This window comes from Ammospiza nelsoni, chromosome 15 (genome assembly GCF_027579445.1).
Source record: "Ammospiza nelsoni isolate bAmmNel1 chromosome 15, bAmmNel1.pri, whole genome shotgun sequence".
Lineage (NCBI taxonomy): Eukaryota > Metazoa > Chordata > Aves > Passeriformes > Passerellidae > Ammospiza > Ammospiza nelsoni.
The window spans coordinates 15,874,557-15,899,488 of record NC_080647.1 but is presented as its reverse complement, the minus strand read 5'-3'; the positions used below and the strand labels follow the sequence as shown (position 1 = coordinate 15,899,488).

Here is a 24,932-nt window from a genome sequence, read left to right as displayed (position 1 = left end):
TCCAGGGGAAGGCACCAGCACAGTCAGGAGTGACAAGGAAACAGTGTTAGGAGAATTCTCTCTGGGCACCACTGTCCATTTGTGTCAGTATCCTGAAGCACAAGGTAAAAATCTGGCATGTAGGGGTTTAGAACAGAAATGTAATTATCATTTTTCTGGCAGCCACAAGTACTACAAAGGTGTTTTCACTGAACTTTCCAACACATTCATAGGTCCCCATCTCAGACAGTGCTGCTAACTTTGACATTGCTTCCTTCTGTTGAAAAGTGCCTTTATTATCTGGTTTCTAAGTTATAAAAATTTACTTCTTGGCCTCCAGAGCCAGCTGGTTTCCTTTCTACTTAATGATAAAGGCTATCTTATCTGGCTTTATGGAATGCTAAACTTCAACAGCTAACAGCCATTAAGCCATATGAACTGGTTGCACCCTGGAATTTGTTGATCAGAGAAATAATTTTCTTTCAGTAATATCCAGATAATTGTCCAAACTCTAGCAGTTCTTTCCACATAGCATTTGAGCTGAAATTTTGGTAAGGAAGTAAAACTTCTTGTACTACAGCAAGTCAGGAGTTCTCAACAGGAAATAATTTTTCTATTGATGTTTTGCCATTGGAATGTAACTCCATCAGCACATTAAACTAAAACCCACCCAATTCTCCAGAAATGATCTCATTGAAATCGATGGATTCCTCTGGAATGAAAGGCTGTTATTCTAAACAGGAAAAAAGAGGTCAAGCAGTGATCAAAGAAAGCAGGCAGTGGAGAAAGTTCCTGATTTAATGTCGCCTTTTGAATGAGAGGCAGGTATTGGCAGGTACGTGTTCCTGTCCCGCAATTCCAGCCTGGTGTCCCCTGTCCCGCACCCCTGTTCATCACTCCGCTCTCTCTCTCCCCTGTCCCCCGTCCCTCGCTCCGGTCTCTCCCCCGTCCCTCGCTCCGGTCTCTCCCCCGTCCCTCGCTCCGGTCTCTGCCCCGTCCCTCGCTCCGGTCTCTCCCCCGTCCCTCGCTCCGGTCTCTGCCCCGTCCCTCACTCCGCTACCGCAGCCGCGTCCCTCATCCCCACAGCAACCCCGACACGCCCCGCCCCTCACTCCCTCATAGCCAATCGGAGCCGCCATCGCGCGAGTGGCGGCCGCGCCACCCAATGGGCGCGGAGGCGGGAAGGCGCGGGGGCGGGCGGGGCGGGGCGCGGTGACGACATCGCCAAGCGCGGTCCCGGTGCCGCGGCGCTGCCGGAGCTCGGCCCGCGCCGCCGCCGCCGCCGCCCGGCCATGAGCCAGTTCAGCTTCGGGGCGGCCGCGCCCGGCGGCGCCTTCGGCCTGGGCGCGCCCCGAGCCGCCGCCGCCGCCGCCACCACGGCCACCAGCGGCTTCTCCTTCTCCGCGCCGGCGCCCGCCCCCGCCTCCACCGGCTTCAGCTTCGGCAGCGCGGCGCCGGCGGCGGGCGGCAGCCAGCCCGCCGGGCTCTTCTCCTTCAGCAGGCCGGGCACGGCCGCGCAGCCCTCCGGCTTCAGCTTCGGCTCGGCCAGCGCGGCCCCCGCCGCCACGACAGCCGCCGCCTTCTCAATGGGGTGAGAGCCGGGCCCGGGCGGGACGGACAGAGGGACGGAGGGAGCGGGGTCCCGTGGGTGCCGGGCGAGGGCTCTCCGGGCAAAGCTGCTCGGAGCGAGCCCTGCCCCTTGTGCCGGCTCCTCCCAGCGCCCTGCAGGGCTCGGCGAGCCCCGGCCCCGGCCCCGCTCCGTTCGCACGGGAGCCCCGCGCGTGGGGAAGGGGATGTGCCGCGATCCCGGCCGGAACGGGGCTGCAGACGCCAGCACGCAGAAATGCCGAAGCTCTGCTGCCCAATATCAAACGTCTCGTTCTCTCTGACCCGGATCCGGAGCGCTCTGAATGCTTTCCCGGCACTTTGGGAGGGATTTGCCGATCGGGAGAGGCGGCGAGCTCTGGAGCGGTTCTGCAGAGCTGCTGCTGGCAAAGCTCGCCAGATGGGAGCTGTGGGAAGGGAGCTCAAATGGGGACGAGCAGGAAAAAACAGCCTTGGGTAGAGGGAATGGAAATGGTGAGCTGAGAGAAGGAGCAGCTCCACGTGTACTCCATAAAATGCCCTGTGGTACCTGGGTGGGTGGAGGCCGTGAAGGGACAGGCAGTGGAATGAGCCCTGAGGGGGATGGCAGTGGCAGCAGCTGGATGGAGTCTGTTGGCAGAACTGGGACACAGCCTGGCCAGCTGTGCATTCTCTGAAAGGAGCTTTCTGCTGTCAGCAAATGCTCAGGGAGGAAGCCAGCTGTGCACTTGGGTGGATGTGTGTCTCAAGGAGAATGGCTTCATTTCTTTTCTTTTCTTTTCTTCCCCAGGGCAAACACCCCAAAAGTGACCTTTGGAGCCAGCACTGCCACTCCAGCTCCTGCAATCACGGGGGGCTTTTCCTTTGGTGCCCCTGCTGCAACCAGCACCCCCTCGAGCCAGGCAGCAGCCCCGTCTGGCTTTGCCTTTGGCTCTGCTGCCAGCAGCAGCAGCAGCACGGCTGTCTCTGGGACCCCAGGAGGCTTCACCTTCTCCAGTGGCAGCACGAGCCAGGCGGGCACGGCCGGGTTCAGCATCGGCACCGCGGCTGCGCCGGCCACGGCGGCCGGGCTGAGCTTTGGCACGGCCCCTGCGGCTGCTGCCAGCACCAGCACGGCCACCCTGGCAGCTGCCACCCCCACAGCAGCGCCCTTCAGCCTCGGGGGGCAGCCCTCAGGTGGGTGAGCAGCCTGGGGGGCGTGGGGTGTCACACTGGGACACGGGGACACAGTTTGGGGTCACTGGGATGGGGCTGCAGGCACAGTTTGGGGTCACTGGGATGGGGCTGCAGGCACAGTTTGGGGTCACTGGGATGGTGCTGTGCTGTGGGCACAGTTTGGGGTCACTGGGATGGGGCTGCAGGCACAGTTTGGGGTCACTGGGATGGGGCTGTGCTGCAGGCACAGTTTGGGGTCACTGGGATGGGGCTGTGGGCACAGTTTGGGGTCACTGGGATGGGGCTGCAGGCACAGTTTGGGGTCACTGGGATGGGGCTGCAGGCACAGTTTGGGGTCACTGGGATGGGCTGGCCCAGCCCCATCCCCAGTGGGCACAGCTGTGAGCAGCAGGTGAGCAGCACTGACAGCAGTGAGCCATGGGGTGCCCAGGTGTGCTGAGCAACCACCAAAGGGAGCAGATGGCACACAGGGGCAGGGCATCAACATGAGGAGGGTAAAAGATTGGGATAAAAAACAAGCAGGGCAGATGCTTGCAGCCTTCTGCAGTGGTTTGGTCTTACTGTGTGTGGGTTGAGGCTTTCTAAAATTGTATGGTGACACTGTGTGTGTCCTGGCTGTCACAGCTGTGCCCTGTGCTGTGACACAGCCTCGGGGGGCAGCTGGGGGCTGGAGCCTTTGGCATGGGTGTATCTGGGGATGCAGTGGGGGTTTGGCTCTGCAGCCACTGGCTTGTGCTGGGGCCAGAGGTGTTTCTGACAGGCCTGTCCAGGGGCTGCAGTGCTGGGCAGCACTTGCTCTTTAGCCTGGAGGAAGGAATTCCATCTTTTCCTTTTGCTCCTGGTTCCAGGCCTGACCTTTGGGGCACAGCCTTCAACAGCAGCCGCCAGTACAAGCACAGCAACACTGACCACAAGCACCAGCCAGGCACCCACCCTGAGCTTTGGAGCCAAGCTGGGAGGTAGGGAGCTGTTCCAGAAAACAATTCCTCAAGGCTCTGGGGACTCTGCTCTCCTCCTGGCTGTAGCTGTCTGTTGGAAGCAGACAAATCTCTTATACTGGGGTGTGGGAAGGGGCCACAAGTGTTTGTTCCTGTTGGTTTGCCTTGGCAGTGGGGATCTGTGACAGTTCCCAGAGCCTTTGGACACTGTGTCCTGTGGTTCTGATTGTGTCCCACATGCCAGATTCTGTTCTGTGCTTGTTTGGGGAGCACAGCGGAAGGGAGGCACAATCTTAAAGGGGCAGATGGTGCAAGACAAGGAGTGGAGGGAGAATAAGAGGGTAAGGAGGTTGAAATGCTGACATGGCCCAGAACCAGGTGTGGCTGGGCAGTTGGTGTCACCCTCCCAGCAGGGCTGTTGTGCAGGGGGTGGGAGCTCAGTGTGCTCTGCTTGTTCACCTGGAGCTGTTTGTCCCTGCAGTGACATCCACAGCTGCCAGCACGGCCTCCACCACCAGCACCACCTCAGTGCTGGGCTCCACGGGGCCCTCCTTGTTTGCATCTGTGGCAACTTCTTCAGCCCCAGCCTCCTCCAGCACCACGGGCCTCTCACGTGAGTCTCTGCAGGCAGGTTTGGCCCTGGGGCAATGCAGGGGCAGCCAGGGGGCTGGGGGTGCTCCCCTGGGGCTGGGGGTGCTGCTGCTGCTTCCTTAGGGCTGCTGCTGCTCTCCTGGGGCTGGGGCTGTTGCAGGGAGAGAGGAGCAGGCTGGGCACAGCTTCTCCAAGGGCCCCGCATGCCATGGCTCATGCCACCTGGTGATGGTGTCTTCTCTTCACAGTGGGTGCCACCTCCACTGGTTCCACTGGGACAGCCACTCTGGGGACACTTGGCTTTGGATTGAAGGTTCCTGGAACCACAGCTGCCACCACAAGCACTGCCACTGGTAGGAACAGGGTGCTGAAAGGCACCGAAGGGAAGGGACACTGAATTCAGTGCTCTGTACAGGTGTAAAGGGCCATGTTAGAGTAGGAGCAGAGCAGCTGTGATTTCCAAAGCCCTCAAGTAACTGAAAACAGCACAGTCTGTCTTTCTCTGATCCTTTTCCATCTCCTTGTGAAAACACAGAAGTTCTCTCATGCACTCAGAGATGCAGGGGAGGAGCTGGGTGTGCTGGCAGTTCTTGGTTCCAGCAGTAAAACACGGGGATATTGACAAGGGGCTGGGCTGGGCATGTTTGCATTCCCTCCTTGACTGATGTAGGATTTGCTGCTGTTCCCTTCAGAGGGATCTGCTGCAGCTCCTGTAGCCATGGGCACCCTGGAGCTGCTCTGGTTTGAGAGGTGCCAGCTGTGTCCCCTTCTGCTGCCTGACTTGGATCTCTTCCTGCAGGGACAACTTCTGCTTCTGGCTTCCCTTTGAACCTGAAGCCATTGACCACCACAGGTGCCATTGGAGCTGTGACCTCCACAGCTGCCACAACCACAGCCACCACAGCCAGGTGGGAGTTTGCTGCCGTTGACCCTTTCCTGCCTGGGCTGGAGCAGCTGCAGGGCTCAGGCTGGGCTCTGGAGGAGGGAGGGGAGATCAGTGAGAGCTGTGGTGTTTGTCTGTGCTGACCTCGTGTCCTGTGCTGCCCTCCCTCCCCTCAGTGCCCCCCCAGTGATGACTTATGCCCAGCTGGAGAGTTTGATCAACAAGTGGAGCCTGGAGCTGGAGGACCAAGAGAAGCACTTCCTGCACCAGGCCACACAAGTCAATGCCTGGGACCGCATGCTGATCGAGAACGGGGAGAAGGTGAGGAGGCCTCCAGAGCAACCCCCTTCTGCTGGCTTGGCTCCTGCATGGCCCTGCTACAGGGGCAACAGGCATCTAGAACATGGTACAAATAGCTGGGAGCTCCCCTGGGTGCTTCTCACAGTCTCTGTGTGTGTCTGCTCTGGGCTTTAGGCCTTGGAGCTGGGAATTGTGCTGTGCCTTTGCTCTGTGATACCAGGTTCTCTTAGGAGGGATCATCCCAAGCTTATTCCATTATTGGAGTGGAATAGGGAGGAGAAATAAGGCATAAGGGAGGATCATTCCTCCCTTATTCCTTATTTTGGTCTGTAAATCTTTGTGGCCATCTCTCATTTCTACCAGAACTTCCATGGTGCTGTCTTCTCCCTCCCACCTCTCTTTGCAGAGCTGACTTTGTGGTTTTCAAGGTGTAATGAAATGTCTTCTGTTTCCAGATTACTTCATTACACAGAGAAGTAGAGAAGGTGAAGGTTGACCAGAAGAGGTAGGAGACCATGAGAACTTGAAATGATTTTATTTCTTCTCTGCATTGTCCTGCTTGGCTGTGGAACAGCTCTGCCATGTCTGCAACATGAAAGGGAAGCAGTTGGCATTTCTCTTTGCAGACTGGATCAGGAACTGGACTTCATTCTGTCCCAGCAGAAGGAGCTGGAGGACTTGCTGACCCCTCTGGAGGAGTCTGTGAAGGAGCAGAGCGGGACCATCTACCTGCAGCACGCGGATGAGGAGCGGGAGAGGACGTGAGGCACCGACCTGCTGGGGCTGGGATGGGCACTGGGCTGGCTCACAGCAGCCAGTGGGACATGGAGCTGGGATGGGGACAGGAGTGAACAGGCAGCGGCTGCTGTCAGATACTTAATCCTGTTTTATGCATTGCAAATTAGATTTTACTCTTTAGAAACCAGAACAGTGAGTGGAAGCCCTTGAATCAGCTTGAAAAGCACTTTGGATGTTGGTGTAATCAGCTCTCTGGGAAGAGGTTATTAATATTGGCATAATCTCAGAAAGTTAATGGTTCCTCAGCGCCAGCAGTGGTGAGAGCAGAGAATTCTGTGTGGCACGAGCCCCCTCGTAAGGCTTTAGGGATGCATCATGGCAGGGTAATTAAAGGCAGTGTTTGTCTGGTTCAAGGGATAAGGCATCTTGAATCCAGGCTTGTTCCTTCCTTCAGTCCCCACAAAGCCTTGCAGGAAGTCCTCCACTCTCCTGCTTGTTTGTAGATCAAGGGAGAGAGGGGCTAGGAGTCTCTTCGTGTGGGTGTGGAGCCTCTCTGGCTGCTGTTCCCAGGTCTCTGCCAGCCTTGGCTGCAGACATGGAAGCTCATTCTGATTGCTCACAGCTGCTGTGACTGCAAGCAGCTCTTCAGAGTTTTCTTTACCCATTCTGATCTTGTTTCCTGTGTGCTCTGCAGCTACAAACTGGCTGAAAACATCGATGCTCAGCTGAAGCGCATGGCACAGGATCTGAAGGACATCACTGAGCACCTGAACACATCCAGGGGCCCAGCAGACACAAGTGACCCTGTAAGTGCAAGCTTCTTTCTTTATGATTTATATTAATTTGATCTTAATGCTCCTTATGGCTGTACTCAGCAGCTTTTTTTTCAGTATAAGTTTCACTTCAGTATTGCAGATTGAGTTTTTCCACATTCATTTTGAATTTTGCCACTCAAGCCTGAGGTGATCAATGTTCTCCTGGTTCCTAGGGCTAAATTAAAATAAGCCAAAGCCACAGGCATATCATCTAAACTGTGCAGTTTTCTTGCTGGTAAGGAGCAGCAATGTAGCAGCATTGCTGCACAAACTTCCCTGGCCAAGTGGCTGCTGCCTTAGGGAAGTTGGGCAAGGAGAAACTTGCCTTTGACTCCTCTTACTGCTTATGTAGTCTCACAGCTGACTTGCACCTTCTCTTTCTACTCAGCTTCAGCAGATCTGTAAAATTCTGAATGCACACATGGATTCCCTGCAGTGGATTGACCAGAATTCAGGTGAGCTTTGTCCTGCAGTCTTTTGGGAATGTGAATGGGAAGCAGGAGCCTGTGTGTGAGTGTTTGCCCATCCCTGAATTCCTGAGGATGTCTGAGGAGTGTTCCTCCTCCCCTTCAGTGCCACTGTCCCTTCTGGGCTTGAATTCTCCTGCTGTGCCTGATTAGGGGCCTCTGCTCAGAAGTTACTGCTGCCAACTGCTGCTGTTTTACCAAAAAAGCCTTCCCAAAATATTTTTCTTTTTCCTGCAAGCAAAACTGTGCTGGGTTGTGTTCTGGGGTGACTGTGACATTAATCCCTTGTTTCTGCCACAGCTGTGCTGCAGAGGAAGGTGGAAGAGGTGACCAAGGTTTGTGAGAGTCGCCGCAAGGAGCAGGAGCGCAGCTTTAGGATCACCTTTGATTGAAACACTCCCCTGTTCAAAGGATGGACATAAACACCTCTGTTTTCTGTGCAGGTTTTGAGATCCAAAATGATGACCTGGCTTTTGTTTCCTTTTCTTGCAATAAAATGTGTTGTTTGTTCCCAAAGGTGATCTGTGTTGTGCTGGACAGGAGTAGCTGCCTGACGTTTGTGGGGAAGTCTGGTCTCTGTGCTTTAGCTCTGCACGCAGACTGGTGAGATACAGAAATGCTGCTTTGGAGGGCTTGGGGCAGTCTCTGTCTCCAGAGGAGCCAGCAGAGCTGGGAGGCTCCCAGGACTGAGGTGTGGACACAGTTCTGCAGCAGCAGAATGCAGCACACTTGGCTCTAGATGACTTAGGACTATGAACAGCAATAAGCACACACTACAGAAATATCACAATAAGTGCATTTATTTACCTGGCTTCTTCCCTCCCTCTTTGCCATAGTGTGTGGGCACTGCCTAGCTCTCAAGAAGAGCCCAGCTCCTCCCAGTCTGGTCCTGCATGTGGGCTCCCAGCAGTCCTGCATTGTCCCAGGTTCACCCACAGCTCACTGAACTCCACAAGGCTGCTGGTTCTCCATCCCTCACGTGGCAGGAGCGTTCTCTGCAGCAGAGGAGCTGGGGATGGCAGAGTCAGCCTCTGGCAAGTGTTTCCTGCTTTTCCCAAAGGCAATCACCAGGGGCTTCCCCTGCAGCTTGTACCCATTCAGCAGCTGCAGGGCTCTCTGGGCTGACTCTGTGTCTGCAAGGAAAGGGCACAGTGGGTACAGGCACCTGCTGGCATGGGGACAACAGGGTCATCCTATGGGTGTTCCCATCTGCTGGCCCCTCAGCCTGCTCTGACATGCTGAATGAACACTGCACATGACAGACTGCATCACTTCTGCCCTGGTAAATCCCCTTCCAACCCAGAGAAAGCAGCATGGCACAACAGAAAGATAAAAGGAGTGAAGTCCCCTGCTTCTCCTTGGAAAGCAGGCTTGGCAGCACACAGTGCCCTGCAGGAGAATGTGGCACCTTTGGGAGTCAGGAAGAACAGAGAGGCACAAGGCAGGAACTCACCAGGGAAGGTGATGAAGGCCTGGTCCCTCATGCGGCCGCTCAGGAGGCGGAACTGGATCAGGGGACTGTCCTCCCTCTGGAACCGGGCAAACAGGGACACCAGGTCCCTCACTGTCACTCGGGGGCACAGGTTCTTCAAATACAGCACCTGGAACACACACAGGGTCAGCCAGCCTTTGCCATGCAAACACACCTTCCAGCCTGCACAGCTCAAGGTGTGAATTAGCTCAACCCTCACACCCACATGCTAATGATGGCATTTAGAGGACACGTGGGTGTACAGAGAAAGGCAGCTCTGAAGTCAAGGCACCACCCTGCTTGCCTGCATCAAGAATTGACAGTTTCAGTTTATTATAAAACAGTTCAGTTTATTTATAAAACAGTTTATTCAGTTCACTCTGTTTATTTATAAAATGCAATAATCTCCAGTTACCTGACAGGAACAGTCTGAATAAAGTGACAGCAGGACTCAGCCAGGCCCAAACAGACAGAGCACATAGACAGGTGAGCTGCTGGAGGCAGGGAAGGCTGGGCTCACAGGTACAGCTCTTTGCCAGGCTGGTGCCTTCCCATCAGAGCCCCAAGTCCCTCTTCCCCCCACACTGGAGGCTCCTCTCCCCCTTGGCCTGCAGGATCAGCCCAGCAACTCCAAGGCAACAGCAAAGAGGAGCCTTTGCCTCCTGACACAGCTTCAGGGCATCCTGCTGAGCAGGGATAAACCCTGGTTCATGTCAGCTTACCCTGCTGGGCTCCCCTGGATGGTAGGATGAGAACCTGGGGATTTTCCGCAGTTCCTCCTCGGAGAGGCGGTTCCTGAGGATCTCCTCTTCTGGGACAAACTCAACTGGCTCTTTGATAACCACAGGCCTGGGAGGGGACTGCTGGGGCTCTGCTGCAGAAACACTGGGACTTGCTGCCTGTTCTGCTTGCTCCTCCTGCTCAGGAAGTGGTGACTCCTCAGTCCTAGACCCCTGTGGGGTGGGGGACGAGCAGGGGTCATTTGTAGCAGACTGGACTTTTTCAGGGCACTTCTTGCTCAGCAGCTCTTGGTAAACACTCTCCAGATGAACCATGGGGTCCTTTTCATCTGTTCCCCTCTTCTGAGTGTCATCTAATTCAGAACAGAGATACATGGTAACCATCACCAATAGCCTGGAAAACACACAGACTGCAAGAAGAGACACAGGAGAAACCCCATTTCACCCCAGCCTCTGTGCCCAGGCCCTGCAGGCTGTTTAAAACAGCCCCAGCAAGTGCTGGTTCCCCAGCTCAGGATGAACCTGCAGAGAGCAGCAGCTCCACCTGTGCTACATCAGAGCCCTTTTCAGAGATGCCCTCACTTGGCTATCTGCAGGCACATTACAACACTTTCTAGTGACTCCTTCAACACATCTTCCTCCTGCATGTGCAGCAAGGATTGGCCATGCTGCCCTCCTGTACCACTACCTGGAATAGGAACATTTAGCTTCCAAGGACATCAGATTAAGCTCCTGGGTTTAAAAAGGTCCATGACATGGACTCATCAATGATCTCTTTTAATTCTCTTTAGTGGAAATGAGGGCAAATGTGAGAGCAGCCTTCAACTGGACCCAGTTCCCCTTCAGGGATGAAGATTTAACAAGTCATTCCTCCTCTTACCTGTTCTGTGCCTTTGCTTCCCTCAGCCCCTGCAGATAAGGAACAATCTCCAGTCCCACCCAGGCACTTTGCTTAACTCAGACCTCCAGGCTCTACCAAAGCATCACCCAGCTCCTCTCCCACACCCTGAGCTGCTCTGCACTACATGCAGCACCTCAAGGAGACCCAGAAATGCACTTTTGTGATGGTGATCACAGGGGTCTTATGTTGAAGGAAGAGATGAGGATTTGACTCCTTATTTCAGAAGGCTTGATTATTTTATTATATACATTACATTAAAACTATACTAAAAGATTAGAAGGAAAGGTTCTCAGAAGGCTAGCTAAGCTAAGAATAGAAAGGAATGAATAACAAAGGTCTGTGGCTCAGACAGAGAGCTGAGCTAGCTGGGCTGTGACTGGCAATTAATTATAAACATTTAAGATGGGCCAATCACAGATGCACCTGTTGCATTCCACAGCAGCAGATAACCATTGTTTACATTTTGTTCCTGAAGCTTCTTAGCTTCTCAGCAGGAAAAAAATCTTAATGAAAGGATTTTCATGAAAAGATGCCTGTGACCCACTTTAAAAGCAGGCACTTTGCTTAACCAGGCACTTTGCTTAACTCAGACCTCTAGGCTCCACCAAAGCATCACCCAGCTCCCCTCCCACACCCTGAGCTGCTCTGCACTACATGCAACACCTCAAGGAGACCTAGAAATACACTTTAAAACCCTCTAACTTCTCTTAAAAGAGAACCAACTCTGCCTGCTCCTGTAAGAGAGGAAAATATCCCCTCCCACACAGCACCAAAGCAGAACCACATCCTCGGGGACAGAAGGCCAGACAGAACCGTGTGGGGCTGGCTGTGTGTGCAGGAGGAGCCCTGGCTGGGGGCGGCACCTTGGTGGTAGAGGGCCCTGAGGAAGGAGTGGCGGTCTGTGCCCTGGAACAGCGCCTGCTCGATCTCCATCTCCCGCCGGCTCAGCTGCTTGCTGCCCGCGAAGCGCTGCGGCAGCGCCAGGATGCGGCGCCGCTCCTCCAGCTTCTCCCGGATGGCATCCAGCCGCTCCTGCGTGGCCTCGGGGGCTGCCCCCAGCCCCGAGCCCTGCAAAACAGCACAGCAACATCAGCGACAGCACGGGCTCCTCCCCAGAGCCAGCCAAATGCCCCAACCCTGCAAAACAGCACAGCAACATCAGCGACAGCACGGGGTCCTCCACAGAGCCAGCCAAATGCCCCAACCCTGCAAAACAGCACAGCAACATCAGCGACAGCACGGGGTCCTCCACAGAGCCAGCCAAACGGCACAGCCCCGATCCCAAGCACAGCTGGGAGCAGCAACTCCGGTATTTTCTTAGATCCCCACTGCTGGAAGGAATGAATGAATCTGACTCCATGTTCTTTGAAGGCTAATTCAGTCACTGCACCACCATCCTCTGGCAGTTCTTCCCCACACCTACAGCATCTCCAAGCTCTTATTCTGTGACCCTGAGAACCTTATTTGCTGAAAAGTGGACCCCCAGCTGCTGCTTGGCACCTGAGAGGAGATTTATGCTGAGCACTAAACCCCAACCAGCACCACTGAGCCAGCTTCCAGAAACCACCGAGGAATTGCAGCACAGCTGAGAGCAGGGAGCATCCCTGGGCAAACAAACCTCACTGCAGAGGCCACTTCATGCTGCCAAAGCACACTCCAGCTGCTGGAAGGGCACTTCTGCTCCATCAGAACACGCTTTCATGGGGCTGGGGGTGCGTTTTCTGCTCTCAAACTCACTTTGAGAATTACTGTGGCAGATCCTTCTGCCTCAGGCAACAAACCAGGCTTTCTCCGTGCACTGAGCACAGCCCAACAGAGCTCCCCATGGTAGCTCTGCCCCACATCTGCACAGCTTCTGCCATTCACCATTGCACAGCTTCCCCCAGGCACAAAAGCTGTTTATAGGAAAAGCAATTCCCGGAAATCATTTGTTGTACTTTGTTTTCAAAAAAGCTGCCACTTAGCAGCTGAAAATAACAGAAATCTGTACTCAGTACTCTGCCAAGAGCTCCCCAGGCAATCTGAAGTTCTGTCTCAGCTGACATTATTCATCACTCATGGTGGAATATTTCACTCAGGGCCTCCACCTCCAAAGCTGCACATCACTACCTGACTTAGGCTTTATCCATAAATATTCTCCTCTCAGAACCTGTAGAAGACATACCCTGATGTCACCCTCTTTTTTTCTGTCAGAGGAGTGTTTTCCATACAAATATTTTTTTCTGAACGTCCCAGAATACATTTCATACTAAATATAACAGCTGGTACTGACGACATTGATTTTCATTGCTAAATTAACACCACTCCTCTCTGCACCAAGCTTTAATCAGGCCACACTAGGGCTGGATTTGCATTTAAACACCAAAGCAAGTCATGACTTCAGCTGAAAAGAGGCAAGGCCCTGCTTACCACAGACAACTTTCTCCTGCACACAGCTATCACTCAGGGAGAGGAGACAAAGGGAAGCCAAGGATCAGCCCAAGTCCTGGTTTGCATTTTCTAGTTTGGCAAATTAAGAGCAGGACACCCCAGTGCACCTGACATAGGACAACCACAAAAGCCTCTTGTGTCTGGAATGTGAAAAAATAAAGGTGACGGTGGGGGAAAAGGAAAAACCTGCTGGAAGAGACCCAAGGAGGAGCCCAGGCAGTGCCACCACACTCTTGGTCTGAGAGCTCTGCACCATTTTCATGTGGCTGTCCCAGGGCCCCTGAAGGACCTGCAAGCCCCTAAGGAGAGCGCTCCCTACAAAGAGCCATCCCAAATCATCAATGGGAGCCAGGGATCTGTCAGGATACTCAAAGCAGGATGTTGAGGTGTTTTGAAATATTTTCTCCTTCTCTTCTAGCATTTAAATCCTTCATATATAGATATAAACAGGTGAAATTATTTGTTTCAGATCAAGGTAGAGGCAGGAATATCCTCACATCCTGCTGGGTTCCAAAGGACCCAGTCCTGCCTCCACCATAGCTTTTAACACCAACCATTCCACCAAAGAAAAGAGGCCAGAGGAAATGTAGGACAGTGCTGGGATACAGGAGTGGCCATTCTTTACCAATGGCTTACAAAGGACTGGAATTTTCTACCAGAGTGCCACAGGGTCAGAGGAAGCTGACCACCCTCAGGTGAGAGCAGACCATGCCCACCTGTCACTGCCACATTTTCTGGAAAAATCCTTTTGCCAGGATTTCTTCTCCTGGAAAGCTGAGAAGCCTCAGAGAGAAATGAAAACAATAATTATCTGATTGCTTCTCCTGTGCTTTGCTGCTTTGGAATGTGGTCTGGAGATTGTTTATCAACTGGTCATTGTTTGATTGGTTTCATGTGAATTGTTTTAACTTAATCACCAATCACCATCAACTGTGCTGGACTCTGAGGAGTCAGTCAGGAGTTTTTCATTATCATTCTTGTTAAGCCTTCTGTCTGTATTCTTTCTCTTTCTTTAGTATAGATAATATAATATAATATAATATAATATAATATAATATAATATAATATAATATAATATAATATAATATAATATAATATAATATAATATAATAGTGACAGTGTTCACAGGGGTCCAAGGATGAGGGAAGAGACGAGGATCTGACTCAATGTTTCAGAAGGCTTGATTTATTATTTTATGATATGTATTATATTAAAACTATACTAAAACAATAGAAGAAAGGATTTCATCAGAAGGCTAGCTAAGAATAGAAAAAAAAATGATAACAAAAGCTTGTGGCTTGGACAAAGAGTCCAAGCCAGCTGACTGTGATTGGCCATTAATTAGAAACAACTCTATGAGACCAATCACAGATCCACTTGTTACATTCCACAGCAGCAGACAACCATTGTTTACATTTTGTTCTTGAAGCCTCTCAGCTTCTCAGGAAGAAAAATTCTAAAGAAAAAAAATTTTCATAAAAGATGTCTGTAAATATCATATAATATATCATATCATATCATATCCTTCTGAGAACATGGAGTCAGATTCTCCATTCCTCCTTCTTTGGGACCCCAGAAAGCAGCACACCCACCTTCCTTGCTGAATCCTGGTTCTTCCAGAGCAGGATCTCTGAGTCAGAGAGCCCCAGCTCCCGGAGAGAGGAGGTTTCCTTGTCACTCTCCTGCAGGGCCTGGAACTGGGACAGGCTCAAAGCCCCCGCAGCCTCTTCCCCAAAGGGTTTGTAAAAAGCTGCAGGGCCAAAGCATCTCCGCTTGGACTTGCACCTGTGAGCCAAAGGAACAGCACAAACAGCTGAGCTCTGAGGCACAGGGGGCAGCAAGGGGCTGCTGTCTCCCAAAGCACACCACATCAGGACTCACTGCTCGATGGAGACACTGGTGTCCAGCTGGTGGTGGAGGAGGCTCTTGAGCTGCCTCTCCCCTTCTGTCTCCAGGTCCTCCAGGAGGAGCTCATCGCTGGACAGGCTGCTGTTCACCCTGGGCACACAAACACAGCACAGGCATGAGAAATCGGGCAACAGGAGAAACACTGCTCAACACACATCCCTGCTACAGCTCCTCCACCTCCTGGGCTGTTTTTACGGGATTTAAAAACACAAGGAACCAAAAGTACTTGACCAAAACTCCCTTTAACATTACTAGAAAAGTCAACAGATTTGGGATTCCTTTGAGAACATTAAAGTACCCCAAGGAATCTTCGGGTGTTTTTGTGTTGGTGGGGTGGTTGTTTGTTCACTTTAAAATGGCATGCCATCATTTTTAGTGACCAAAATCATATGCATCTAGATGCAAGATGATGCATAACTTCCATTCAAACACAGCATCTAGCAGTGTCTGGCTAGTTTCACATGAGTCAGGCAAGAAAGAAGCGAAACCGCGACGCCGAAACGAAACTGAGACTTTCAGCAGCGCTTTTCCCTTTCCGGGGTCACCTGCTCCGGAGCAGAGAGCCCGCAAACCCCAAACCCAGCCCAGAGACAGATCCACCCCACAGCCAGACTCGGCCCCAGCCCCGCCCGGGCCGTGCCGCGCTCCCGTTCCCCCCGCTCCGGCCGCAGCACCGGGGCTGGCACCGGGCCCAGGCCGTGCCCGGTAGCCCGTGTGGGCTCTCTGGGCACCCGGGAGCTGCGGCTGCCCCGCTCACCGCCGCATGGCCCCGCCGCTCCGCACCGCCAGCGCCTGAGGGGAGCGGCGGGAGCCGCCCCGGAAGGAGCGGCCGGGCCGGGGCCGCGGGGCCGGGCAGGGAGCGGGGCCCCGGGGCTGCTGCACCGAGCGGTGCCCGCTGTGGGGTGAGCGGGGACAGGGGACAGGCACACCCCAAAAACAGCCGCACCCCTCTGCAGCTGAACGGAGAGGGAATATTGAATGCGGGGCTGAGAGAGGCACCGGAAGAGATCGCTCGTCAGATGGCGTCACGGGCACAACGGGCTGAGCGGAGAGGGGAAAAACGCCAATCGCTTGGGTTTGAAATTTTAACAGTTTAATGGTAATAAAGTGGTTATAAAAATAGCAATGTAATTAGCAATATAAATAAAAAATAAATAATAATAATTTTGGACAATAAGAGACAATAGAAACAAAGAGTTATGGACAGTCCGGGTACCTCTTTCTGGGCAAAATAAGCCCGAAAAAGGACCCACGTTAACAGAGGATTAACCCTTAAAAACAATAACCTGTTGCATATTCGTACACCTCATACACGATGCATAAATTCCATTCAAACAAAGGATTCTGTCTGGTCAGTGTCAGCTTCTTCCTCTGAATCCTAAGAGCATCGTTAAACCAGAGGAGGCGGGAAGAAGTTCGTTTCTTCTGATAATGGAGCAATAAATTCTTTTTCGCTAAAAGATTTAGGTGTCCTGTGGCCGCTATCTTGCTGCAAGTCCTTACTTAAAGTATCTTACCCAGCACAGTTTCTATTTTAACATTTTGTTATAACTTAAAACTATATTTAACACACTACTTAAGAAAATTAATACAGCATTACTTATATCACAGCATATCACACATATAATACTCATTTTAATATTTGTGAAACGCCAGTCATACAATACACATTTTTCACAGTAGAGATATTAAATAAAATATTGCTAACCAAAGCAGAGAAGGATAATGGGAAGTAAATCAGCCCTTAGAAACACCTTTCCCCCACCCATCCCTCCTACCCCAGCAACACAGGGAGTTGGGAATGGGGATCATGGTCAAGAAGACAGGAATTGGGGGTCATGGTCAGTTCAGCACCCCAGGTTTGGGGTCCCTCCCATAGGAGACAGTTCTCTCTGAACTTCTGACATGAGTCCATCCCACAGGCAACAGCCCCCCTCAAACTGCTGCAGTGTGGGTCACTCTGCCTTCCAGGACAGCTGCTCCAGCCTGGGAGCAGAGCACCTCAGCCAGATGCTCACAGCCTCCTCTCAGGCATGCCTCTGCTCTGCCCTGGGGCTCCTCTATGGGCTGCAGGTGGATCTCTGCATCCCCATGGGCTTCACCATGGTCCTCTGCCACAGGCTGCAGAGCAATCTCAGCCCTAGGGCCTGGAACACCTCTTCCCCTCCTTCCCTTGGTGACTGCAGACTTGTTTCCCTCACAGGTTTTCACCCCACTCTTCTCTGGCCACAATTACAACTGAGCCACAAATTTGTTTTTCTTTCTTCTTAAATTTCACAGAGGAATTGCCACCCTAACTGGCCCAGCCCTGGCCAGCAATTTGTCCATCTTTTGGAGCCACCAGGGACTGGCTCTGCTGGACATGGTGGACATGGCTTCTGGCAGCTTCTCACAGAAGCCACCCCTGCAGCCTCCTCCCAAAACCAGGCCATGCAAAACCACACAGAGCCCTCCAAGGCAACATTTGTTACCTCACCAGTCTGCAGGCACAGCTAAAGCACAAAGAGTACAAACTTCATCCAGTTTCTGATGGGAGCAGGTGAAATCCTGTCCAACACCACAGATTGGCTCTGAACAAACCACATATTTTATTGTAAAAAAGAAAACAAAAGCCAGGTCATCATTTCAGTCCTTAGCTCCAAAACACCTCTATTTTCTGTGGAGGTTTTATATCCATCCTTTGAACTTGGTAATGTTTCAATCAAAGGTGATCCTAAAGCTGCGCTCCTGCTCCTTGCGGCGACTCTCACAAACCTTGGTCACCTCTTCCACCTTCCTCTGCAGCACAGCTGTGGCAGAAACAAGGGATTAATGTCACAGTCACCCCAGAACACAACCCTGAACAGTTTTGCCTGCAGAATGGAAAATATTTTCTTGATGACAGTCACTCAGATTTGACAAATCAGGAGGAAAATACAACCCAAAGCACTGCCAGTAAGAAAACTTCATTATTGAGTGGCAGAGGAAAAAATGGCTCTCCTCTCCAGGAAAATTTAAAGGAAACAGATAGCTATTTTCACACACATTCTGAAAAGAATTCAGGTGGCACAGGAGCTGTACCAAATTTCCTAAAAAGGCATGTTTGGAATGTGGAGCTTAGCAGAAATGTTTTGAAAGAAAACACCCAATTAGACCCTGCCCTAAGCCAATAATCCTGTGTGAACACGGAGAACAGCAGGTTTGCTTTCACACAGGCAGCTACCCCAGGTGTGAGCATTTCCCAGCACTGCAGCCAGGCAGTGCACTCGGGCTGCAGAGAGGAGAGCTGCTTTATTCTGCCGTGCCCCCGTGTGGCTGCTCAAAGTTAAAATCCAAACGGCACGGAATTCCAGAATCCCTCACCAGGAGGCACTCTCAGGGAGAAAAACTCCTTTTGTCTGTTTTTAGTATGACTCCACTGTCAAATGTTCACTACTGAGTACATCCCTCTGAGCACTGGATCTCAGGATATTGAAACTGTGAAATTCCCAGATTATTCCTCCAGTTACCCCACCTGCAGATCAAGGCAGGCTGCTCCATCTTACCTGGATGTGGCTTCCCATTTTCAGATTCAAGGGATGATAACACTCAACACACACACTTCCCCTCACCAATTTTCCTGCACCACAGGCAAACCCCACACTATTTTAGAAGCTGAACTATTTATCATTACTTTCACAGCATCAATAAGGTTTTTAGGTTCTCTGCTTTGCACGGACACATTTCAAGGAGGGCTTTCTGGGTAAAAAAAACCAGCAGCCAGGAGTAACTTCTGAGCAGAGGCCCCTAACCAGGCACAGCAGGAGAATTCAAGCCCAGAAGGGACAGTGCCACTGAAGGGGAGGAGGAACACTCCTCAGGCATCCTCAGGAATTCAGGGATGGGCAAACACTCACACACAGGCTCCTGCTTCCCATTCACATTCCCAAAAGGCTGCAGGACAAAGCTCACCTGAATTCTGGTCAATCCACTGCAGGGAATCCATGTGTGCATTCAGAATTTTACAGATCTGCTGAAGCTGAGCAGAAAGAGAAGGTGCAAGTCAGCTGTGAGACTGCATAAGCAGTAAGAGGAGTCAAAGGCAAGTTTCTCCTTGCCCAGCTTCCCTAAGGCAGCAGCCACTTGGCCAGGGAAGTTTGTGCAGCAATGCTGCTACATTGCTGCTCCATACCAGCAAGAAAGTTTAGATGATATGCCTGCACAGTTTAGATTATATGCCTCTGGCTTTGGCATATTTTAATTTAGACCTAGGAACCATTGATCACCTTAGGCTGAAGAAGGCAAAATTCAAAATGAATGTGGAAAAAATCAGTCTGCAATACTGAAAGGAAATTTTTACTGAAAAAAAAGCTTCTCAGTAAAGCCATAAGGAGCATCAAAATCAATTTAATAGATATCAGAAGGAGCTGGTTATTCAGATCTTGTTTTATGAGGATATTAAAAACAGCATAAAGTACGAGTGGAGTATCCCCATGGGGACAAATGAAGAGTGAGAGCGATTTCAATATCCTTTGCCTCTTCAGCAAAATAAAATAAAAGCTTGCACTTACAGGGTCACTTGTGTCTACTGGGCCTCCTGATGTGTTCAAGTGATCAATGATGTCCTTCAGATCCTGTGCCATGCGCTTCAGCTGAGCATCGATGTTTTCAGCCAGTTTGTAGCTGCAGAGAACACAGGAACCAATATCAGAATGGGTAAAGAAAACTCTGAAGAGCTGCTTGCAGTCACAGCAGCTGTGGGCAATCAGAACGAGCTTCCATATCTGCAGAGACCTGGGAACAGCAGCCAGAGAGGCTCCAAACCCATGTGAAGGGATTCCCAACCCCTGTCCTCCTTGATCTACAGACAAGCAGGAGAGGTGAGGAGTACGAGTAAAATCTAAGTTGCCATGCATAAAACAGGATTAAGTATCTGACAGCAGCCACTGCCTGTTCACTCCTGTCCCCATCCCAGCTCCATGTCCCACTGGCTGCTGTGAGCCAGCCCAGTGCCCATCCCAGCCCCAGCAGGTCGGTGCCTCACGTCCTCTCCCGCTCCTCATCCGCGTGCTGCAGGTAGATGGTCCCGCTCTGCTCCTTCACAGACTCCTCCAGAGGGGTCAGCAAGTCCTCCAGCTCCTTCTGCTGGGACAGAATGAAGTCCAGTTCCTGATCCAGTCTGCAAAGAGAAATGCCAACTGCTTCCCTTTCATGTTGCAGACATGGCAGAGCTGTTCCACAGCCAAGCAGGACAATGCAGAGAAGAAATAAAATCATTTCAAGTTCTCATGGTCTCCTACCTCTTCTGGTCAACCTTCACCTTCTCTACTTCTCTGTGTAATGAAGTAATCTGGAAACAGAAGACATTTCATTACACCTTGAAAACCACAAAGTCAGCTCTGCAAAGAAGAGAGGTGGGAGGGAGAAAACAGTGCTGTGCAAGCTCTGCTGGAAACAAGAGATGGCCACAAAAATTCATAGACCCAAGAAAGAAAAAGGGAATAACGGTTCTCGCTTATTCCTTATTCCTCATCCCTATTCCATCCCAATAATGGAATAAGCTTGGGATGATCCCTCCTAAGAGAACCTGGTATCACAGAGCAAAGGCACAGCACAATTCCCAGCTCCAAGGCCTAAAGCCCAGAGCAGACACACACAGAGACTGTGAGAAGCACCCAGGGGAGCTCCCAGCTATTTGTACCATGTTCTAGATGCCTGTTGCCCCTGTAGCAGGGCCATGCAGGAGCCAAGCCAGCAGAAGGGGGTTGCTCTGGAGGCCTCCTCACCTTCTCCCCGTTCTCGATCAGCATGCGGTCCCAGGCATTGACTTGTGTGGCCTGGTGCAGGAAGTGCTTCTCTTGGTCCTCCAGCTCCAGGCTCCACTTGTTGATCAAACTCTCCAGCTGGGCATAAGTCATCACTGGGGGGGCACTGAGGGGAGGGAGGGCAGCACAGGACACGAGGTCAGCACAGACAAACACCACAGCTCTCACTGATCTCCCCTCCCTCCTCCAGAGCCCAGCCTGAGCCCTGCAGCTGCTCCAGCCCAGGCAGGAAAGGGTCAACGGCAGCAAACTCCCACCTGGCTGTGGTGGCTGTGGTTGTGGCAGCTGTGGAGGTCACAGCTCCAATGGCACCTGTGGTGGTCAATGGCTTCAGGTTCAAAGGGAAGCCAGAAGCAGAAGTTGTCCCTGCAGGAAGAGATCCAAGTCAGGCAGCAGAAGGGGACACAGCTGGCACCTCTCAAACCAGAGCAGCTCCAGGGTGCCCATGGCTACAGGAGCTGCAGCAGATCCCTCTGAAGGGAACAGCAGCAAATCCTACATCAGTCAAGGAGGGAATGCAAACATGCCCAGCCCAGCCCCTTGTCAATATCCCCGTGTTTTACTGCTGGAACCAAGAACTGCCAGCACACCCAGCTCCTCCCCTGCATCTCTGAGTGCATGAGAGAACTTCTGTGTTTTCACAAGGAGATGGAAAAGGATCAGAGGAAGACAGACTGTGCTGTTTTCAGTTACTTGAGGGCTTTGGAAATCACAGCTGCTCTGCTCCTACTCTAACATGGCCCTTTACACCTGTACAGAGCACTGAATTCAGTGTCCCTTCCCTTCGGTGCCTTTCAGCACCCTGTTCCTACCAGTGGCAGTGCTTGTGGTGGCAGCTGTGGTTCCAGGAACCTTCAATCCAAAGCCAAGTGTCCCCAGAGTGGCTGTCCCAGTGGAACCAGTGGAGGTGGCACCCACTGTGAAGAGAAGACACCATCACCAGGTGGCATGAGCCATGGCATGCGGGGCCCTTGGAGAAGCTGTGCCCAGCCTGCTCCTCTCTCCCTGCAACAGCCCCAGCCCCAGGAGAGCAGCAGCAGCCCTAAGGAAGCAGCAGCAGCACCCCCAGCCCCAGGGGAGCACCCCCAGCCCCCTGGCTGCCCCTGCATTGCCCCAGGGCCAAACCTGCCTGCAGAGACTCACGTGAGAGGCCCGTGGTGCTGGAGGAGGCTGGGGCTGAAGAAGTTGCCACAGATGCAAACAAGGAGGGCCCCGTGGAGCCCAGCACTGAGGTGGTGCTGGTGGTGGAGGCCGTGCTGGCAGCTGTGGATGTCACTGCAGGGACAAACAGCTCCAGGTGAACAAGCAGAGCACACTGAGCTCCCACCCCCTGCACAACAGCCCTGCTGGGAGGGTGACACCAACTGCCCAGCCACACCTGGTTCTGGGCCATGTCAGCATTTCAACCTCCTTACCCTCTTATTCTCCCTCCACTCCTTGTCTTGCACCATCTGCCCCTTTAAGATTGTGCCTGCTTCCGCTGTGCTCCCCAAACAAGCACAGAACAGAATCTGGCATGTGGGACACAATCAGAACCACAGGACACAGTGTCCAAAGGCTCTGGGAACTGTCACAGATCCCCACTGCCAAGGCAAACCAACAGGAACAAACACTTGTGGCCCCTTCCCACACCCCAGTATAAGAGATTTGTCTGCTTCCAACAGACAGCTACAGCCAGGAGGAGAGCAGAGTCCCCAAAGCCTTGAGGAATTGTTTTCTGGAACAGCTCCCTACCTCCCAGCTTGGCTCCAAAGCTCAGGGTGGGTGCCTGGCTGGTGCTTGTGGTCAGTGTTGCTGTGCTTGTACTGGCGGCTGCTGTTGAAGGCTGTGCCCCAAAGGTCAGGCCTGGAACCAGGAGCAAAAGGAAAAGATGGAATTCCTTCCTCCAGGCTAAAGAGCAAGTGCTGCCCAGCACTGCAGCCCCTGGACAGGCCTGTCAGAAACACCTCTGGCCCCAGCACAAGCCAGGGGCTGCAGAGCCAAACCCCCACTGCATCCCCAGATACACCCATGCCAAAGGCTCCAGCCCCCAGCTGCCCCCCGAGGCTGTGTCACAGCACAGGGCACAGCTGTGACAGCCAGGACACACACAGTGTCACCATACAATTTTAGAAAGCCTCAACCCACACACAGTAAGACCAAACCACTGCAGAAGGCTGCAAGCATCTGCCCTGCTTGTTTTTTATCCCAATCTTTTACCCTCCTCATGTTGAAGCCCTGCCCCTGTGTGCCCTCTGCTCCCTTTGGTGGTTGCTCAGCACACCTGGGCACCCCATGGCTCATTGCTGTCATTGCTGCTCACCTGCTGCTCACAGCTGTGCCCACTGGGGATGGGGCTGGGCCAGCCCATCCAGTGACCCCAAACTGTGCCCACAGCCCCATCCCAGTGACCCCAAACTGTGCCTGCAGCCCCATCCCAGTGACCCCAAACTGTGCCCACAGTCCCATCCCAGTGACCCCAAACTGTGCCCACAGCACAGCCCCATCCCAGTGACCCCAAACTGTGTCCCCGTGTCCCAGTGTGACACCCCACGCCCCCCAGGCTGCTCACCCACCTGAGGGCTGCCCCCCGAGGCTGAAGGGCGCTGCTGTGGGGGTGGCAGCTGCCAGGGTGGCCGTGCTGGTGCTGGCAGCAGCCGCAGGGGCCGTGCCAAAGCTCAGCCCGGCCGCCGTGGCCGGCGCAGCCGCGGTGCCGATGCTGAACCCGGCCGTGCCCGCCTGGCTCGTGCTGCCACTGGAGAAGGTGAAGCCTCCTGGGGTCCCAGAGACAGCCGTGCTGCTGCTGCTGCTGGCAGCAGAGCCAAAGGCAAAGCCAGACGGGGCTGCTGCCTGGCTCGAGGGGGTGCTGGTTGCAGCAGGGGCACCAAAGGAAAAGCCCCCCGTGATTGCAGGAGCTGGAGTGGCAGTGCTGGCTCCAAAGGTCACTTTTGGGGTGTTTGCCCTGGGGAAGAAAAGAAAAGAAAAGAAAAGAAAAGAAAAGAAAAGAAAAGAAAAGAAAAGAAAAGAAAAGAAGCCATTCTCCTTGAGACACACATCCACCCAAGTGCACAGCTGGCTTCCTCCCTGAGCATTTGCTGACAGCAGAAAGCTCCTTTCAGAGAATGCACAGCTGGCCAGGCTGTGTCCCAGTTCTGCCAACAGACTCCATCCAGCTGCTGCCACTGCCATCCCCCTCAGGGCTCATTCCACTGCCTGTCCCTTCACGGCCTCCACCCACCCAGGTACCACAGGGCATTTTATGGAGTACACGTGGAGCTGCTCCTTCTCTCAGCTCACCATTTCCATTCCCTCTACCCAAGGCTGTTTTTTCCTGCTCGTCCCCATTTGAGCTCCCTTCCCACAGCTCCCATCTGGCGAGCTTTGCCAGCAGCAGCTCTGCAGAACCGCTCCAGAGCTCGCCGCCTCTCCCGATCGGCAAATCCCTCCCAAAGTGCCGGGAAAGCATTCAGAGCGCTCCGGATCCGGGTCAGAGAGAACGAGACGTTTGATATTGGGCAGCAGAGCTTCGGCATTTCTGCGTGCTGGCGTCTGCAGCCCCGTTCCGGCCGGGATCGCGGCACATCCCCTTCCCCACGCGCGGGGCTCCCGTGCGAACGGAGCGGGGCCGGGGCCGGGGCTCGCCGAGCCCTGCAGGGCGCTGGGAGGAGCCGGCACAAGGGGCAGGGCTCGCTCCGAGCAGCTTTGCCCGGAGAGCCCTCGCCCGGCACCCACGGGACCCCGCTCCCTCCGTCCCTCTGTCCGTCCCGCCCGGGCCCGGCTCTCACCCCATTGAGAAGGCGGCGGCTGTCGTGGCGGCGGGGACCGCGCTGGCCGAGCCGAAGCTGAAGCCGGAGGGCTGCGCGGCCGTGCCCGGCCTGCTGAAGGAGAAGAGCCCGGCGGGCTGGCTGCCGCCCGCCGCCGGCGCCGCGCTGCCGAAGCTGAAGCCGGTGGAGGCGGGGGCGGGCGCCGGCGCGGAGAAGGAGAAGCCGCTGGTGGCCGTGGTGGCGGCGGCGGCGGCGGCTCGGGGCGCGCCCAGGCCGAAGGCGCCGCCGGGCGCGGCCGCCCCGAAGCTGAACTGGCTCATGGCCGGGCGGCGGCGGCGGCGGCGCGGGCCGAGCTCCGGCAGCGCCGCGGCACCGGGACCGCGCTTGGCGATGTCGTCACCGCGCCCCGCCCCGCCCGCCCCCGCGCCTTCCCGCCTCCGCGCCCATTGGGTGGCGCGGCCGCCACTCGCGCGATGGCGGCTCCG

General features: G+C 53.7%; 3 protein-coding genes across 3 annotated transcripts; 1 reads left to right on the top strand and 2 right to left on the bottom strand.

The window, feature by feature from the left end:
- Nucleotides 1-778: 778 nt before the first annotated feature.
- LOC132080007 (nuclear pore glycoprotein p62-like) lies at nt 779-7,987 on the top strand. Its single transcript, XM_059482962.1, has 13 exons — nt 779-814; nt 1,066-1,570; nt 2,354-2,739; nt 3,588-3,698; nt 4,159-4,290; nt 4,517-4,621; nt 5,068-5,176; nt 5,328-5,472; nt 5,907-5,956; nt 6,078-6,212; nt 6,884-6,995; nt 7,393-7,459; nt 7,772-7,987. Exons 2-13 carry the CDS (start codon nt 1,272-1,274, stop codon nt 7,861-7,863), a joined length of 1,743 nt encoding a protein of 580 aa, XP_059338945.1. The 5' UTR covers nt 779-814; nt 1,066-1,271; the 3' UTR covers nt 7,864-7,987.
- Nucleotides 7,988-8,273: 286 nt separating this feature from the next.
- On the bottom strand, nt 8,274-15,697 carry RBM41 (RNA binding motif protein 41). The gene is made up of 7 exons (XM_059482984.1): nt 15,679-15,697; nt 14,895-15,011; nt 14,606-14,798; nt 11,447-11,651; nt 9,665-10,035; nt 8,925-9,072; nt 8,274-8,604 (listed from the first exon to the last, which is right to left on the bottom strand). The coding sequence occupies exons 1-7, from the start codon at nt 15,684-15,686 to the stop codon at nt 8,447-8,449; spliced, it is 1,200 nt and encodes a 399-aa protein (XP_059338967.1). The 5' UTR covers nt 15,687-15,697; the 3' UTR covers nt 8,274-8,446.
- Nucleotides 15,698-17,490: 1,793 nt separating this feature from the next.
- On the bottom strand, nt 17,491-24,767 carry LOC132079991 (nuclear pore glycoprotein p62-like). Its single transcript, XM_059482931.1, has 12 exons — nt 24,469-24,767; nt 23,260-23,645; nt 22,439-22,549; nt 21,848-21,979; nt 21,517-21,621; nt 20,962-21,070; nt 20,666-20,810; nt 20,180-20,229; nt 19,924-20,058; nt 19,451-19,562; nt 18,852-18,918; nt 17,491-17,710 (listed from the first exon to the last, which is right to left on the bottom strand). Exons 1-12 carry the CDS (start codon nt 24,765-24,767, stop codon nt 17,619-17,621), a joined length of 1,743 nt encoding a protein of 580 aa, XP_059338914.1. The 3' UTR covers nt 17,491-17,618.
- Between the last annotated feature and the right edge of the window lie 165 nt (nt 24,768-24,932).

Bases quoted from the DNA above. Each gene is read 5' to 3' on its own strand.
- RBM41 (XM_059482984.1), bottom strand. The intron at 14,799-14,894 runs GTGAGTCCTGAT...TTTGGCTCACAG, and splicing joins ACCAGTGTCTCCATCGAGCA to GTGCAAGTCCAAGCGGAGAT. The intron at 11,652-14,605 runs GTGGGTGTGCTG...GCTGTTTTGCAG, and splicing joins ACCAGGATTCAGCAAGGAAG to GGCTCGGGGCTGGGGGCAGC.
- LOC132079991 (XM_059482931.1), bottom strand. From the start codon at position 24,767: ATGAGCCAGTTCAGCTTCGGGGCGGCCGCGCCCGGCGGCGCCTTCGGC. The intron at 22,550-23,259 runs GTGGGTGAGCAG...TCCTGGTTCCAG, and splicing joins CCTCGGGGGGCAGCCCTCAG to GCCTGACCTTTGGGGCACAG. The intron at 17,711-18,851 runs GTGAGCTTTGTC...TTTCTGCCACAG, and splicing joins GTGGATTGACCAGAATTCAG to CTGTGCTGCAGAGGAAGGTG.
- LOC132080007 (XM_059482962.1), top strand. From the start codon at position 1,272: ATGAGCCAGTTCAGCTTCGGGGCGGCCGCGCCCGGCGGCGCCTTCGGC. The intron at 4,291-4,516 runs GTGAGTCTCTGC...TTCTCTTCACAG, and splicing joins CAGCACCACGGGCCTCTCAC to TGGGTGCCACCTCCACTGGT. The intron at 4,622-5,067 runs GTAGGAACAGGG...CTCTTCCTGCAG, and splicing joins CACCACAAGCACTGCCACTG to GGACAACTTCTGCTTCTGGC.